The sequence below is a fragment of the Passer montanus genome, unplaced genomic scaffold (genome assembly GCF_014805655.1).
Source record: "Passer montanus isolate IOZ18808 unplaced genomic scaffold, ASM1480565v1 scaffold35, whole genome shotgun sequence".
NCBI classification, from domain to species: Eukaryota; Metazoa; Chordata; class Aves; order Passeriformes; family Passeridae; genus Passer; species Passer montanus.
In genome coordinates, this window is record NW_024368263.1 from 2116003 (window position 1) to 2133141 (window position 17139).

The 17139-nt window shown below is 46.6% G+C and overlaps 1 protein-coding gene across 5 annotated transcripts in view; it reads left to right on the forward strand.

The window, feature by feature from the left end:
• Positions 1-15081, forward strand: part of PRPSAP1 (phosphoribosyl pyrophosphate synthetase associated protein 1) — a 25303-nt gene extending 10222 nt beyond the window's left edge. For all 5 annotated transcript variants that reach the window (XM_039716187.1, XM_039716185.1, XM_039716186.1 and 2 more), the window contains 8 exons: positions 147-213; positions 4569-4741; positions 5152-5267; positions 5970-6025; positions 6510-6655; positions 12541-12611; positions 13275-13421; positions 14000-15081. In XM_039716187.1, the coding sequence (XP_039572121.1) occupies positions 147-213; positions 4569-4741; positions 5152-5267; positions 5970-6025; positions 6510-6655; positions 12541-12611; positions 13275-13421; positions 14000-14158 (935 nt within the window). In that variant the 3' untranslated portion in view covers positions 14159-15081. The remainder of the gene's footprint in view (positions 1-146; positions 214-4568; positions 4742-5151; positions 5268-5969; positions 6026-6509; positions 6656-12540; positions 12612-13274; positions 13422-13999) is intronic.
• Positions 15082-17139: the final 2058 nt, after the last annotated feature.

Genomic DNA, 17139 nt, shown 5'->3' on the forward strand with positions numbered 1-17139 from the left:
TCTGTGTACATGTGTGCACAAAGGGCAGAGGAGCGAGTCCTCATCTGCCCTGACCAGGGGGCAAGGTTGCTGCTACAACATGGTGTGTTGTCACTGTCAACCTGATGTTTGGAAACAAAACTGACTCTGCTTTCCATCCTTTTCAGAAACAAGAGTTGAAATAAAAGAGTCTGTCCGTGGCCAGGATATCTTCATCATACAGACAATCCCCAGGTGAGGCACTTGGGACTCAGTTTTGCACCTGGGATGTGTTTGAATACCTGGATCAGCAGATGGTTCAGTGGTTTGCTCACTGTAAACCAGCACAATAAGCAGTGGAACTCATGCACTGTTGTCATTGCTCTGACTTGGATGAAGGCCTCACATAGTGCTAAGCTGTTAACATTCCCAGGGGATTGATTGCAGCACTGAGATGTTTCCCATCAAATAGCTGGAGTGTGTCACTCGAGGCAGGAACAGGAGTTTCAGATGGTTTCCACTGAAGCATCCCTGCTCTGTGTGTTGATGGCCTGTCAGGCTCAGCTGTTGGATGATTCCTGACTGGCAATTCCATCCCAGGATGGGTGATTTCCTCTGCCTCCACCACCAAGCAACAGAGCCACCACCAAACAGAGTTGCTGCTTTCATTGCAGGCTGGATTATTCTTCCCCTTTTATTGTAGTGGTGTAAAACTTACCTCAGGTGGAAACCCATAGCCTCCCTTGTGTGCTTTTACAGTTTGTGATGATGGTGAGCCTTTTTGGGTTTTATTTTGGGCTGTTCTAGGCTTGGAGTAAGAGAAGTGTTGCAAGTAAGCAGGGACTAGAAAACCATGTGTAACCCCAGGAACCTTGCTGCCTGCTGGCTCAGGAAGAGTAATGGGACAGCACTAGGGTGAAGGGAAGGGAGCCTACAAATAAATGATAACTTCAAATTGACCTGCTGTGAATAGGGGAGGTGCTGTTTTCAGAGATGAGGTATTGATATTAACAGAACAAGGACATTCCTGCTCTGATAGCTTTTTCCAAGTTACCAAATTCTGCTTAGATTTTGGAGATCACAAGAAGTGATAAGTTAGCAGAGCTCAATTTTAGCTCAGAAGTAGCAGGGAGCAGAATTGCCTGGATACAGGATTTTTCCTTGCTTGCCAAAGAAATAGAGCCCACTGAGAATTCAAGTTCATTTCCTCTGTGAAATGCTTGGCCTGTTGCAGAGAAATCAGCAGGACTGCTAGACCAGCTTACTCACTTCTGGAATTCCTGTTGCAGGCAGAAACATGTTCCTAGGGCTCATCTCTCTCCAGAGAGATGCCCCAAGTGTTTCCTCCCTCAGGGAGCAACTAAATCTCTGCGAGATGAAAACCCCCTGCTGCAGGATTATGTTTCGGGTGAATGGTGCCATTCTGCTGTCCCTTGTGAAGGAGTTCTCTGGAATAACTTGTAACTGAGAGCTGTGTAAACATGAAACAGATCAAGTGTTCAGAGAGCTAACTCGGCATTAGGGACAGGAAGAGTTTGGGAAGGGAAAACCTCCCCTTTTGTTTTAACTAGTTGATCCCCCTTGATTTTCCATTAACTAAATTCATTGATTTGGGCCAAGAAATGGATTTTTTTTAGACAGAATGTTCAAGGCCCTCCAGGTGAGGAGCCAGTGTTGTGCAGCCAAGTCATCTTTCATTCCTAAGCTACAGCTGTGCCTTGCTGCATTGCTAGAGAGGACAGGCTCAAGGACATCTCAGTTTTACAGTGGGTTTCAGGGAGCTTTTCAGGAGTCAAAACAACAACTGTGTGGAATAATCTTAGAACAGGACTCCTACACTCAGTAGTGGTTTGAAAAGAAAATATTAGGACTTGTTAGCAGAGAGGGAAACAACATTGTTATGCTGCAGTGTGAATTCACAGTCTGCATCTTAAATGCACAGAGATCACAGAAAGACCTGAATATTTGATACAGGCTCTCTGTCATAAAAGCTGTAGCACAACCAAAAAAAAGGTGACAAGGACAGTTACCATCCAAGAATGGTGTGTGGACTGGCATTTTTGTGAGGGAAAAATCAAATAGCACAAGTTTAGGGAATAGAAAAATGAAGGAGTTGGTGATTTTGTGATACCCTAAAGGCAAAAGGAGCCTTTTAATGCTGAGTGTTGGTGCTGATTGTTGCAAAGTCCATGGAGAGTGTCACATAAAGTGTTTGCTCAGCCTCCAGAGCAGGAGTGTCCAGGGGTGGCCCAGGAGGAGATAAGGAGCAGCAAGGAAGGCTCTGGTGTGGTAAGCAGGGGGTGGGGGACAGCTGAGCTGTCTCTGAGTGTCCTGGTGTGAGCTGCCAGCCCTGTGTGAGGTCTTGGCTCAGCCCTCCCAGCAGTAACTAACTGAGCATGGCTTCAGGAGATGAGGGCAGCAAGGAGCCTGGGATGCTCTCTTGGGTACCTGTTTTGGAGATGCTGGGGCTGGGCTTCCTCCACCAATGTCATTTTCCCCAGCTGGTGCCCCTGCTTGGGGTCAGTGCCCCTGGCAGAGGAGCAGGTCAGTGATGGCTCAGCATGAAGCCATCTCAGCCCAGCCACCCTGGGCCCTGCTGGAGGGACAGACACATCCATCTCTGCCCAGTGCCTGGCCAGGTGATCTGCAGGAGCTTCCCAGAGTCCAGCTTGGGATCCTGCTTGAATACTGGGAGAAGTACCCTCCTTGAATAACTTCTCCATCATTATGGCTACTGGTGTCCTGCAGCAGCACCAGGACTGCTGGTGCCTTTTGAAGTCCCACTCTTGTTCTCTACCTGCTTTCCATACTTCCACTTCCACTTACTTCAAAGAGTAAGTTGAAAAATAATGATGAAAAATACGAAATTTCTCAGGTGAACTTTAAATAGGCTTCAGTTTGACCACTTTGTTTTTATATGACACTGATAGTAGCATCTTTTTCTTCTCTCACAGCCCCACTGCACAGCTAAATCACCAAAGGGAAGAAACAGTTCTTTGTTGTCCAGTGTGGCAGGGGGCTGTGTTTTATGTAATTCTTGGCTGGGTGCTCCAGAGCCAACAAAGCTTTCTTGTGTGTAAATGGCATTGTGTGCACAGGCTGCTAGGGCCAGCAGGACAAAAGAGACCCAGAGCCTCACAAAAGAGGAGGCACAAGTGGAGGTTAATTTCCAAAGGAGGGGAGAGCAGTGGGGAAATTGAAGTGGTCAGAGGTTTGTCATGGGTCATGTCTCTGGGCATTTGGAGAAGCTGTCTCAGGAGGAAAACAGGGCTGAGCAGTGTCTGGGTGATGTCCAGAAAGCTCTGCAGAGCTTTTGGCTGCTCTGTTTGCTCCTCTGCTGCTGTGTGGAAAGATGGCCCAGTCAGCCCTGCCCTGTCACCGTGGGCTGCACAGCTGAGCCCCTCCAGCAGTGCCCTCCTCACTGGGCTGGGGACATGTGTGTGTCCCTGGGAGTGTCCCTGCTGGAACCCCCCAGGCAAGGGGGTCTGTGCTGCCTGTCCTGCCGTCTGAGGCACGTGCTCTTCAGTTCCCAGAAGTTCTTGAGTCAGCCTGTGGTGATGCAGACAGTGTCTCTTGGTGTTTGCCTTAAGAATTAAAGGGGAACTAAGGGCTTAGCTTCTTTCTCCATCCTAAAATTAATTAAATTGGAGATTAATACACTCCAGTGATTGTGGGGGAGCAGATATTGTGGGGGATATTTCAGTCTCGTGACCAGTGACAGGACTCAAGGAAACAGCATGAAGGTGAGTCAGGGGAGGTTTAGGTTGGTATCAGGAAAGGGTTTTTCACCCAGAGAGCTGCTGAGCACTGGAACAGCCTCCTCAGGGAAGTGGTCACAGCACCAAACCTGTCTGAGCTCAAGAGGCATTTGGGCAACACTCTGAGGCACAGGTGGGATTGTTGGGGTTGTCCTGTGCAGGACTAGGAATTGTACCCCAGATCCTGATGGGGCCCTTCAAACTCAGTATATTCTGTGATTTCTCTGCCTAGGTTACTTTTTTGTTTTGTTGGTTTTAATTTCAGGAAACAGTCCTTTATCATTTCCTGTGCTGTTGTTCCTTCCATCTCTAGATAAGAGTGTGGAGATGCTGATGTCCACCAGAGTGCTCTGTCTGGAGTTTGTACTGCTCAAATTGCAGTATTTCTTAAGGCAGGAAAAATAACCTGCCTTACACTGTTAAAGAGGAAAATACCCTAAGAAATCCAATGTGGATGAAATTATGTTGGCTGCATGTGTCCTGCTTCTTTAAAAGACTATTTTATTTCAAATTACACTGTATCAAGTGACATGAGTTCCCAAGTAAATTCTATAAAAAGCCTTTTCTTTTGGATTATGGAGGGAAATCATCATACACCTTATGTTAAAATATAAAATCACATTGCAGTCCACAGCTCTTTAGTGCTGGTGTCATGTCCTGTATGTGTAAGAGTTGATTGTAATTTGTTGTGGAAGGAGCTGTATGGCTGCAGTCTGGGTCTGGGATACATTAGCCTGAGATGTAGCATTATTTCCTTGGAATTTTGGTGAGGGGTGGTCTGGATACAACTGGAAAAGGACTTGCATTGGAAAAACACCTGCTAATATTTGGAATTGTGTTCAAATCTCCTAGAGATGTGAATACTGCTGTCATGGAGCTGCTGATCATGGCCTATGCACTGAAGACTTCCTGTGCCAGGAACATCATTGGGGTCATCCCCTACTTCCCCTACAGCAAGCAGAGCAAAATGAGGAAGAGGGGCTCCATAGTCTGCAAGCTGCTGGCTTCAATGCTTGCCAAGGCAGGTGAGTGCCCCAGGGAGCAGCAGCACAGCAGGCTTGGTGCTGCTGGGCATCCCACAGGTCACCTGTCCTTCCATTCTCCTCTTTGGTGTGGGGATGGGTTGCTGAGATCTCCAGCCACATGGGGGAATTGATTTTCTTCAGCTCTCTTGTGTTTCTTTGTAACTTGCACCTGGGGAAGTGGCCTAGAAATGTTACAGTGAAATACAGTGTCAGCCCAGTGCTGTGGTTTATCACATGTCTGTTTCTCATTAAGTCTGTGGAACTTTCTGTGTTAATCTGTTTATGGTTATTTTATGACATGGCATAATAGTCTGAGTAATAGCTAAAACAGTCTGGAAAATGGAGGTGTTGAAGGAACTCCAGCCACGTGGGAATATTTTCAATAAATTGTTGTCTTTTTTGCCCTTTAGGTTTAACACACATTATCACTATGGACCTTCACCAAAAGGAAATCCAAGGCTTCTTCAGTTTTCCAGTAGACAACCTGAGAGCATCCCCTTTCTTGCTTCAGTATATACAGGAAGAAGTGAGGTTACTCTAGTTCTGTGTACATCAACTTGTCTGAACTCATTTTAATGTGATGGCAGCATTGGGGCTCTGCTTAAGTAGAGGTGGTGGTGTCAGTCTAGGTCAATCCTTCTGTTAATGAATTCTTTCTCAGGGGGTTCCTATTGCATGTTTCATGGAAAGATGTTACATTTCTGTGATTGGATAGAAACTGAACTGCAGCACAATCAGGAGAGGAGCTTGCTCTCTGTGGAGTTAGTGCCATTTGAGAGATGATACTTGTGCCTCTGCCTCTAATCACCTCTGAAATCTTGTTAAACTGCTCCCCTTCTCCCTTTGTGCTGTGCTGGATTTCTGTCTGCTCTGAATTATTGATAGACTTTGTCTTGGGCTGAGTGTAGGAGTGCTGAGCACAGCAGGGCTGGGAGCAGGGCACGGAGGTTTTATTCTCCATGTGCAAAAGATGATGATTTATTCCCACATGGTGAGAGCAAGGCTTCCCCATATGGAGAGGGTTAAACATAGTGAACATTCCCACCTTTGCAGAATGCACAAATACTGGTGTTGGAAGCACGTGCAGTTGCCAATCTAGTTTCTTGTCACAGAATGAAAATTTGGTTCTGGGGAGGAGGATGGGTGAAATTATTCAGCCATGTATCAAACCAGTTGCTTCCTAGCAAGAAGGCCTTTTTTTAATGAATTAATTTTTTGTCACATCCAGATTCCAGATTACAGAAACGCAGTTATTGTAGCCAAATCTCCTGGTGCTGCTAAAAGGTAAATGAATGCTTTGCTAGCTGGTTAAAAGTTACTTGGAAAATACCTGAGCTGGTGGAAAATATACCAGGGAAAGTGTGGGAGGGTGGCAGATGGATCGACAATCTGGTCATAATTCTTTTGTGGCTGGAAATGGGACGGATATGGTGCAGATAGCTGAACTTTGTATTCCCATCCCTATGGGCATGAACTCTGGCAGTCTCACTGAAGTGGTTCACCTGGGGTTCACCTTGCTGCTGGAATTTCAGCAGTGCCTGACCATCTCAGAAAGCATTTGTGGAGGAACACTGTGGTGGAGCCAAGGGGCAGAGTGGGCTTTGGGATAATAACGAGGAATGAAGAGTCACATCCAGTGAGGTTTCTTGCAAGAAACAGCCACAGAGGTGCAGCCTCTGCTTGCTGTTGGTGTGAGTGAGTCTTGCTGTGGTGGGCTGTGAAGCTGCATGAGCCAGCACCTTGCTGAGGGGCTGTTCTTGCCTTGCAGGGCTCAGTCTTACGCCGAGAGGCTGCGGCTGGGGCTGGCAGTGATCCATGGGGAGGCTCAGTGCACGGAGCAGGACATGGACGACGGCCGCCACTCCCCTCCCATGCTCAAAAATGCAACTGTGCATCCTGGCCTGGAGCTGCCATGTAAGAGCAAGCTTCTCTGCTTACCTTTGGGGGAGGAAAAAAAAAGTTTGGTGGGAAATTTCTGTTGGTTTATCTGTGTGGGTGTAACCAAGCTAAAGGCAGCTAGACCCGTGGAATTTTTTTTCATAGAAAGGTTGATATCAGTGAGTTGTGGGAGAAGTCACAGGGGAAGGTTTTTATTTAACTCCTTCTGGCCATGCAGAGTATTTTCTCCTTGCATCAGTATTTTCTCCTTGGCTGTGCCTACTCCATAGTGTTAGACTGACAAACCTCTGATAAAGGTGGTGCTTTTAGTGTTCAGCAACAGATTTCATTGAGCTGATGAAACAAGGGAGATGTAAAAGTGTAAGTAATGAGATAACAACCACTGAGACAGGCTGCTGGCTCCATTGGGTGGGGCAAGGCTGGTCTTTGTCTTCCCCTCTCTGTAGCCATTGTTACTACTGGAAATCTTCACCTTGGCACCCAGATGATCATATTCCAATGACAAGGTTTTGAGCTTTGTGTGGCTGGGGTGAATAGGTTCTCCAAGAGCATTGTTGACCTGCTTCTGGAGCTCTTGCCATTGATTTAGGAGCAGAGAGCAAAAGAAAAAGTGGAAACTTGTGTTCTGGGGAATGCCATCCTCAGGGTTGCTTATACTCCTGCAGCAGTCAAATAAGAACAGTGCAATCAAAATCCAGCTCCCTTTTGGGAGGATTTTAGCTTTCTAGGCAGGTGCTGGCAGGACAGAAATTGGGAGCAGGAAGGTGGCTGAGAAGTGCCCGTGGGAAAGGCTGGGTGCTGCTGTGTGTGGCAACACCAGCAGTGGTTTGGGCTACTGATAATCATCTAATCTTTGGAAATTCAAGGAGAACATCCAACCAGTTTGTGGGCAGCTTGTGGAGGGGAGGCAAGTAAGACTGCAGGCATTTTGCATCACCCCAGTTGTGTCTCACTGGAATACAATCAGTTAAACAGTGCTTTTGTTGCTGGTGAAACTCCTCTTGGGCCTTGGGGGGCAGGTGGGGTTTGGCAATGAAGTTTGGGACTTTATTGTTCTCCTTCTGACGAGGGGAGTTTTTCCATGCCTGTCCAAGAAAGCAGGAATTTGCATGGTTATTCTTCACTTTCTTCCTCCCCTCCTATTCTGGAGAATTTTGTCCTCCAGAATGTCAGCAGCTGACATTTGTCTGCTGTGGAGGAATTGATGTGACTGTGTGTTTATTTCCAGCCATGTCACTTCAAAGAAGCTCAGCTGTGGAAGGTTGTGCTGCTGGAGAACCCTGTAAATGGTTGTTCATACAGAAACGTGCCCTTGTCCAGTTTAGTTATGAATCCAATGGAAGATTGTTTTCAGTCCTCAGCTATCCAAACACAAACTAATTTGCTGTGTATCACCACTTCTTATTTTATCTCCTGCTGCACAGACTCAGCACTTGACCAATGACCTTCCATCCCAGCATGCCTAAGGCACAGTATAGAACAGCTGAGCTGTGGCTTGGCAGCTCTCTGTCATGGGCTGGATTGTGGGGCTGACTTGTCCCAAACTCTCAGCAGAAGTTGCTTTTCTCTGCAGTTTTCTAACCTGAGAGATACCTGATTTTGAGTGAGCTGGGTTCTGGAGGTGCAGAATTGAGGTTATCCCTATCTAAAAGCAGTCTGTACATTCTGGTTGTGTCACAGTCTCTGCCAGACAGGTGAAAGTGCAGCTGGGATGGCAGTGCTGTGAGTGTCTGTGCTGACCCTCTCTGCTGTGCCTCATTTCTTGTCCAATTCAGTCATTTGAAAAGCATCTTCCCACCTCAAAAGTCACATAATTCCAAACCCTCATTCAGCTCTCCCTTCCTGATGGTGAAAGCTCTGAGGGCAGAGTGTAGCAGGGTTCAGCTGTGTTGTGAAAGGTCAGACACGTGCTGCTGCTCAGAACTGGATATTCCTAACACCAAAACTGTCCCCAAACCCTCCAGTTGTCAAAACAAAAGCTGTGAGTCTGCCTGGCTCAGCAACCAAACCTGGGCCTGGCAGGGAGGAGCTTGGGGATGTTCCTGAGACTTCTTGTGGAGCATCCCACTGAGCTACAGCCACATCAGTGTGGAGCATCCCAGACTTGGCAACTGAAGCTGCAGACAGTTGTGTGAGAGCCAGGAGAGAGGTGAAACCTGTGTTGGGGAGCAGCCCCAGAGCTGTGGCTTGTGCTCTGTGCCATTCTCCTTGGGCTTCCTGGTGAACTGGCCAGGCTCCTGTGTCCTGGCATGCACCTTCTCCCCCTGTTCCTGCAGGGATCATGTGCCTCCAATTAATGAGTGCTAGGCAGTGTAATGGCTTATTTATTGTCCTGTGAGTATGGCCTGATGTGATATTCTGATTCGTAGGGAGCCACAACAGAAAAATGCCAGAGGTGCTTCTAATTGCACTTAAAATGCTTCACTGGAGTGGCAGCAAGAGCCCCCAGCAGTGCAGCCCCTGAAATCAGAGCCTTGGAGACAGGATGTCACTCCAAGGTTATTCCCTTTGATTGTGTGCTTTTGTGTCCCAGAGCTTGCAGCTGGCTCGGGGCTGTGCCTTAACAAATGCACGGGGACTCTTTGCCCGTTTCCTGGAGAAAGAGTGGAGCACCATCTGTTAAATCCCTTCAGTGGCTTTGGAATTCAGTACTTTATACAGAGAGCTAATGGTCTGCTTGAATCCCAGAGCCCAGCCAACTGCCACAAAGGGAGTTTGGGGGAGAAACTGGAGTGACCATGGGTCTGGTCCTACTTCCCTGCCCCCATCTTGCCTGTGTTTAGGCTGGGCACAGGGGTGTTTTCTGTCCTTCCAAGGTTATCTCTGCACAAAACAGTTCATTCTTGAGCAGCCTTTTGCTCCCAGGTTCTGTCATAAATGCAGCATTACATTTCTTGGTGATTGTCACTTTAATTTGCACTGTCAGCTCCAAGCAGAATTTATTTTAGTATTTCTTAACCTGTTTTTGACCACTTAATTAAAGCAACATGTTTACACACCTGGGAATGTTCTTTCTTAGTGCCAGTGATCCTGCCTTTAACATGTGGTACTTTGGTGTATATTATGCACATCTGAATGAAAGTGTTCTTTGATATTCTTGTTTTATAAAGAAATGGTGGTTGGTCTAGTTTTTTCTCTTTTATTTTTCCTCCTCAGAAGCTACAGATACCACAAGCATCTTTTCTTACCCTCCAGAAAAAGTCAGCAACTCTTTAAACCAAACTTGTACATGATCCAAGGGGTTACACCATGCAAAAGTACCACCGTGGCTTATTTCTGTTACCCTCTTCTGACTGCAAACATAGAGGGTTTGTGTCTGGGAGGAAAATATTCTTTTGTTATTTGGATCATTTTTCAAGGCACCTCCTCGTAGCAGTTCTGACTTGCACATCTTGATATGTTCAAAGATTTTGAAGAAGAAGCTGGCTGCACTAACCCCTTCTCATCACCTTGGAGCAGTTGAGATTTGATGTGGTTGTGGGTAGATCTTTAGCTTGCAATTTTTTTTTCTTTTTTTTGCAGAGAAAATTGAACAAGGAAAAGGGAGAACATCTCTTTAAGATCCGGGTAGGTCGACACGTTGCCTACCATTCTTTAAAAATAAACCAAAAGTGAAATACAGCTTTTAAAAAACAGACAGAGATGCAAAGCACTGCTAATGTTGCTGGTTGCCATGTTAGCCTTTAAGCACAGCAAGGAATGTGTCTGCTTCCTTCATGGAGTAGAAGGATATTGATTTGCTGAAACTCCATATTCTGTGAGTAAATAGTGCTGAATTTCAGCTCCCCAGGCCTGTTCACCATTTGTGTAGAAAAGTTTCCCCTGACCTGGCTGTTGTAAACAGAGATGGCACTCATCAGTGGATACACACAGAGGCTGGGATGGCAGCCAGGTGGATCCTTTTGATACTTCACAGGTCCCACCAGGAGCTCTATTACTGTCCAGACTAGACAGTAAACTCATAACTAATCTGAACAGGTCAGTAGTGCCTGTAACTGAAATTTATGATCTGCTTATCTCTGGTGGTGCTTAATCTTCGTTTATTACAAATAATCTTCCTTCTCATAAGAATATTTTTCCTTCAGGATTTAGATGTGACTTTGCATTTGATAGGAGACTCAGAAATAACCATGCAAGGGAGGCTGAGGAGTCTGTGCCATGAAGAGCTGTTGATTAACTCTTCAGTCCAAGGTAGCTGTGACTTTTACTCCAAAACCTGGCAATGAGTGATAGCACTTCGGGCAAAACAGAATTACTGGACACCTTTTCATACAGTTTTGGTAGGTTTATGGAAAACCAGCCTGTGGGGTAGGTCATGATGTGAAGAACAGCTCTACACAAGAATCTTCGAAGTTGTGGTGCTTAAAATTGCTTTCATCATATCCCTCAGTGTGAGTCATTCACCCAGCTGTGCTTGCACTCTGAACATTCCCAGGCACGGATGAGATATGGGAATAGTACTGGATCATCCTGATGTGCAGGATGAGGAGTTTGATGTAAGACTTTTTTGGTGAGGAGAGCAGAGATCGATATTTAGACAGGCTTTTTGGTGGGCAGTGGCTTGTGTTCTCCTGCTGCTCGGGTATTACACTGAAGTGGATTGTCCTAAAAGAGAAAAATCTTGCTTTGTCTGAAGTCCTTGAGGCACTTGAGAAGCCTCTGTGGCTGGAATCCTGGCAAGACCTGAGCTTACAAAAGGAGGGGCACCAAGTGCCTTGGTAGGATACTTTGCACTCACTGTGGAGAGTATAAAACAGGGCTGTGGGGTGTGGAGGTGGGCCAGGTAAGTGTTCCAAAATGCTGGAGGTGCCTCTTGGCTTCAGTGGTTAGATCAGCCCAGATGTCAGCTGCTGACACATGTCTGCCCACCACAGTGTCCCTTCCATGCTGGAGGTTTTTGTACCTGCACCCCATGGCCAGTGAGAGGTTTGGCAGGTGGACAGCAAGTCCTTGGCCTGCACTGGAGCTTGGTTGCTGTTTGGTGTAAGTCTGCAGGCTGTGTTACATCTGGACACTCTCAGTGCATCTCAGTTCAGCTCTCTGGTATTTTCATGATGCTGCTGGAATTTTGGCAGGGTGTGGTTTTGCATGAGCCCTGTCAGTGCAAAAGTAGTGTCAGGAGGGAATGGAATTTTATTTCCCAGTACATCTCTTCACTGTGTGCCAGGTAGCACAGCTTGTCAGGGTATGCTTTGATCCAATTGCTGGTTGCACTGAGCTTGTTGAACTGAGTTTCAACTGGATTTTGTCCTACTCTTTCCATTAATCCACTTAAAAATAATCAGCAAATTTGCTTCTGCAAACTTCCTTAAGCTTTCTTTGCCTGAGCAGGTGGTGTTAAGGTTCTTACACCCTCTCAAAGACCCCTCTGTGTTTGGTGATGTGAGAAAGCAAATGAGCTGCAGTGCAAGTCTCTGGTCCTACAGATGATTTACTGAGTCCAGGAGGTGAAAAGCTGCACCTTGTAAAGCACCTGCCCTTTGAGAGGTGCTGCTTGAAAAGCCCATTTGTTGTTCCCAGTCATGGAATGGACCCTTTTTCAAGTGCTGTGCTGGAGCACAGAGAAGGTCACTGATATTGCCCATAAACCAGGTGCTGCTTTGGAGCTCTCCTTGCACAGGGGTCTGTTAGAGAGTTGGAATTTCTTTCTGTTTCTGAGGTCAGTACAAAATCCCCACAGAAACAGAACTTCCTCTTTATGCAGCAGTGCTGTTCATTTGAGGAGAAAAATGATGGTTAAATGAGAGTTTCTCACTTAGGTGGGTGTCAGGATCACTTAAAGCACATCTGTGTCTGCATCAGTGTAAGATGTTTAATGGTTCAGCCTCTTGTCTGGTGGAACTGTTGGGGTTTGACTCAAGCCTGAGTCACCTGGACTCTTTTTTTCCCTTCTTCTTTAGTGATGATGGCCAAGGAGAAACCGCCAATAACTGTGGTTGGAGACGTTGGAGGAAGAATTGCCATCATTGTGGTATGAGTGTGAGGGGAACAGGTGGGGGGTGCCTTCTCACAGCCTCTTTGCTTCAGCTCTTGCATCCCTGAGGGTCAGAGGGATGGCTGTATAGGAGTGGGAATGTCTTTTTTAGACACTCTTTTCCCCAGTAGTGCTGGTGGCTTTGATTATTTCAACTTTCTGTTGAAAACCATTTGCACTTCAGCTCTTTAATCCCTAAAATGTCCTTGCTGCCTTGATTCTAAGTGTCAGATGTCTGCAAGTAATGAATAAATCCAGGGCACACAGAAAAAACTCCTGAAGTGTTAAAAAAACCCCAAACAAAAAACTTGCCAAGCCTCTCTTACTTGCTATGCCATGCTGCAGTGGAAGTAATCAACATGCAGCTCCTGCCCCACGGAAAAACACGCCTTGCTGATGATAAACTGAGTGCATGTGCAGGGACTGATTTGTTTCCAAGACACAAGATTTGTTCTCCACACTAGCAAAAGGGTCATTAAACCAGGGAAATAGCATTCACAGATTAGTCATGCATGTGGCTGTCCTCATCAGCAGCTGAAGTAGACAGGGATTCTATTTTTCATCTGTGTGCATGGCCAAGCTGCAGTAGCCTGCAGATCCACTCCTGCCCTGCAGGCTCTGTAGACTTCTGGCTTTGATGTTGTTTCTGTTTCTGCTCAGGATGACATCATTGATGACGTGGAAAGCTTTGTAGCTGCTGCAGAGATCCTGAAAGAGCGTGGAGCCTACAAGATTTTTGTGATGGCTACTCATGGGCTCCTGTCAGCAGATGCCCCTCGTCTCATAGAGGAATCCTCCATTGATGAGGTGAGTCTGCTCTCCAGACTGCAGAGTGGGGGCTGGCACCAAAACTCCCAAATTGATGTCCTTCCCAAGGCACGTAGCTTATGTCTGGAATTACTCATTGAATCAGGTGCTTTCAGTTAGCTGCTGCTTCATTGGAACAAAAAAAAAAAAGTGTATGTGATTAATACTTACTCAGATCAGATCTGCTTCCCTACTGTATTTTCTCCCTAACAGAAATATTAGTCATCCCTGCCTGGACCCTTCCCTCCCTGCAGCTGGGGCTGTGTGGCTCTCACTGTGCAGCCCCTCTCCCCCAGCTGGTCAGGGGCTGCTGCTGCTTGAAGAGGACAGGATTTCAAGCTTAATAATAGATCCTGTGATCTGAGTGGGCCCATCAGCCTGCTGGAGAGTGCTGGTTATGCTGGTCCCCTCAACAGACTGTCACAGAGGGGACACCATTTATTTTAGTCATTTTTCCTAATATTCAGAGAGTTCTCCCCCTGAGCTGTGAAACAGCAGCACACACCCCTCAGGCTGCCTGCTCATGGAGGGTGAACCTTCCAGCAGCACAACTTCCTTTCCTTTCTGGCCCTCCATAGGTGGTAGTGACCAACACAGTTCCTCACGAGGTGCAGAAGCTGCAGTGCCCCAAGATAAAGACTGTGGATATCAGTTTGATCCTCTCGGAGGCCATCCGGCGGATCCACAACGGCGAGTCCATGGCTTATCTCTTCCGCAACATCACCGTCGACGACTAGACCTGGGCCTGCCCCTCTCCTGGGTTCCACAAGAGAAGGAAATCTGCATGGAAAGGCAATACCATAAAACATAGGCATAACACAGCTGTTTATTTTTGTAGGAGTGTTGAGGTTTTCAGGGTCTTGAGCCGTGAGATCTAATAGAAAAAAAAATCAACCTGACCAGCACTTTACAAGTCAATAGAAGGGGCCACTGGCAGTGGGGGGAATTACACCTTAATTGAGAGAGATGGAGAAATGAGGTGGTTTTGAATTTTTAAGTTCCTTTAATGATTTTTTTTAGTGTGTTTTCTCTTGCCCTGTAGGGGCAGAAAGAAAAGCTAAACAGAAGTAGCTGTCAGCTTGTGAGAAGGGAACAGGGACTGCTCATTGCTGTGTGGGCAGCGAGAGCAGCCTCTGGGGTTGTTTCTGCCTGTGTCTCACCCCAGAGCACAGAAGGGAATGTTCAGGCTGTGCTGCTGGCAGAGCTGAGCCAACAGCAGCTCCGTGCCAGCTCAGTGGCCTCTCCTCTCCTGCACAGCAGAGCAGGGACTTTCATCAAAACTAAGTTAGCGGAACATCCCGAAAGGACGGCTTGGGGCACCCCATTGGCAGGGCTGCTCCCATCCCTGGGCCAGGGAGCTGGGAACAGGCTCTGTGTGTGTCCCAGCAGAGCAGGGAATGCTAGTTAATGTGTTGGCCTTTTCATTTTGCGAGCTTTGGATCATTTTTGCTCTTCAGTGACCAATCACGTGAGGGTCTTGGTCCTCTCTGGAACACTTGTCTGCACTGCAAAACTAGGCGTGATTTTTGGAGTTGCCTGGGGCTGAGTTTGTGGCAGAGTCTTGTGGGGAAGGGAAGTTGGAACAATATCTGCTTCTAATGCAGCTGTGCTCTCCAAAACACTAACACTGAACCTGCAATAAAAAGTCTAAGATTTTTCAGTTTTGGTGCTTCCTGTGAATCCTGTGCCCTCTGAAGAGCTGCTGTGTGTGTTCAGTGGGGCTGCTGCTGTAACAAGGCTCACTTGGCAGCTTGCAGCCCTCTTCCATGGATGTAGGACTGGCTGATCACTCCTTTCTTGAGTGATGCTAATTTTTGGGTGGAGGGGACACCTGAGGAAGCAGCACAAGATGCATGTGGAAGGCTTTGTTTCCAGGATGATGTAAGGATAAACTCCCAAACTGATCTTCCCCCTTGATGAGACAAACACACTCCAGAAAAGCCTACACCACTAGTCTGCTGATGTGAGGAACAAATAAAAGCTGCTGGAAGCAGTTGCTTCAACAGCACAGGAACTATTTAATTGTTACGTTTTGGTTATCCTTATATTACCCTCTTCTATTCCACTCTAACATATAAAATGTGCCAAGGGGCCAGCAGTGACTGAGCAGGACAAGCCTTGAATGCCAGGCAAGCAAATGGACCTTGGCATGGAGTGCTTGGACCACCTTCAGTACCCAGCATGGATTAAACCTCCATGCCAAATTCCATGAGGGGTGTGCAGAACTCAGTGAGTTATCAAACCTGTTGGTGGGTTTTCCTGCATTTTCAAAGTACCACAAACAGAACTCAAAACTCAGCTGTGCTGTGACCACAGCCTGGCTCCTTGGCCTGGAGGGGTAACATAATGCTGTACTGCAAGTATTGAACAGAGGATCTGGAGCTGTGGAGTCCTTGCAGATGTCTGTGCCCCCTTTATTCTGAGCCAGTGCTGGACAATGTTCATCCTGGAAGGCAGTGTTAAAAGTGGGAGCAGTATTGTTGTTCTCTCCCCTTCAAAGTGCTTGTCAGACCTGCCAAGAGCAACGCTGGGGCTCGTTGAGAGTTGTTGCCCCATTCAGGCTTGCTTTTGCTGGGCTGTATTTGGGTAGGAACCGTAGAATCACAGCACCACTGAGCAGAGGGTTGTGCCTGTGTGCCCTGGGCCCTTGTCATGAGTGAGTGTTTTATGAAAAATCACCAGCAAAGGTATCAGCAAAAGCAGGTTTAGTATAGAAGTGAAAGTTCCACAGAGTTGTTGGCAAGGTTCACTCTACTACTTACTGTGTGGTAAAAGCAAACTAAAATCTAAAACCAGGCAATCTAAACCCAAAATCAATCAAAAAATTATCAACATTGAGGCTAGGGAGGGGGGAAGGGGAAGGGTAGGAAAGGGCAAGGATAAAAAGGAAACAAGGTTCAGAGTAGACCCCATTGCAAAACTGAGCCCCAGACTTGACCAACAGTTTAGGCCCAAAGGTTTAACAGCATAAGCTGTTAAACTGTTGCTTATGCTGAAGTTAAACAATTTAACAATTTCATATGGCATTTACTTAAAATCTAAAGTACTTCAGGAGCTAGGAGAGCAATGTCCACAGTAGATTTGCTGTTGTGCATTCCCACTCACACACAGACCTGAAGCAGCCTGTACAAGGAACCTCTGAAGAATTCCCCTCAAGCTCCTGGAAATACATCAGATGTCTTTGCATCTTCTCAACAGGCAAAGAGTGGAGCCTCAAGGAATGGTTGTAATTCCTTTCCATCCTGGCCACAATTCAGGTCAGCAGCTTTCTTTGAAAGTTCAATAACAAAAATGTTGTTCTGCTCGGGTTGTTATTCAGGCAAGAAAAACAGTTTTCCAAGGCTGTTTGTAAGAATCAGGAGTTTGTTAGACAGCACAAGTTCCTGGGAGCAGACAGTGTTTCTGATAAGATTGAGAGTTGCTCAGCCCAAGTGCTGTTCTCAAGGCCAAGGCCTAACAAGCATTTCTGAGATCATAGTGCAGCTCAAGAGCTGGGGGAAGGCACCACCAGAGTCCACCCTGTGACTAAAAACAACTTGTCTTGCTCCACAGAGTGGCCATGTGGTCACCTCTTGCCTCTGTGCTTATAAACACAGATTTATTATGTCCAACTTAAAAATTGTGAGAAATTTTTGATCAGGTTGACAAAATACTGTGATTTTTAAGACTGTTGAATGTGAGGGAACAATATTATGTATGCAAGGACATCTGTGGGACA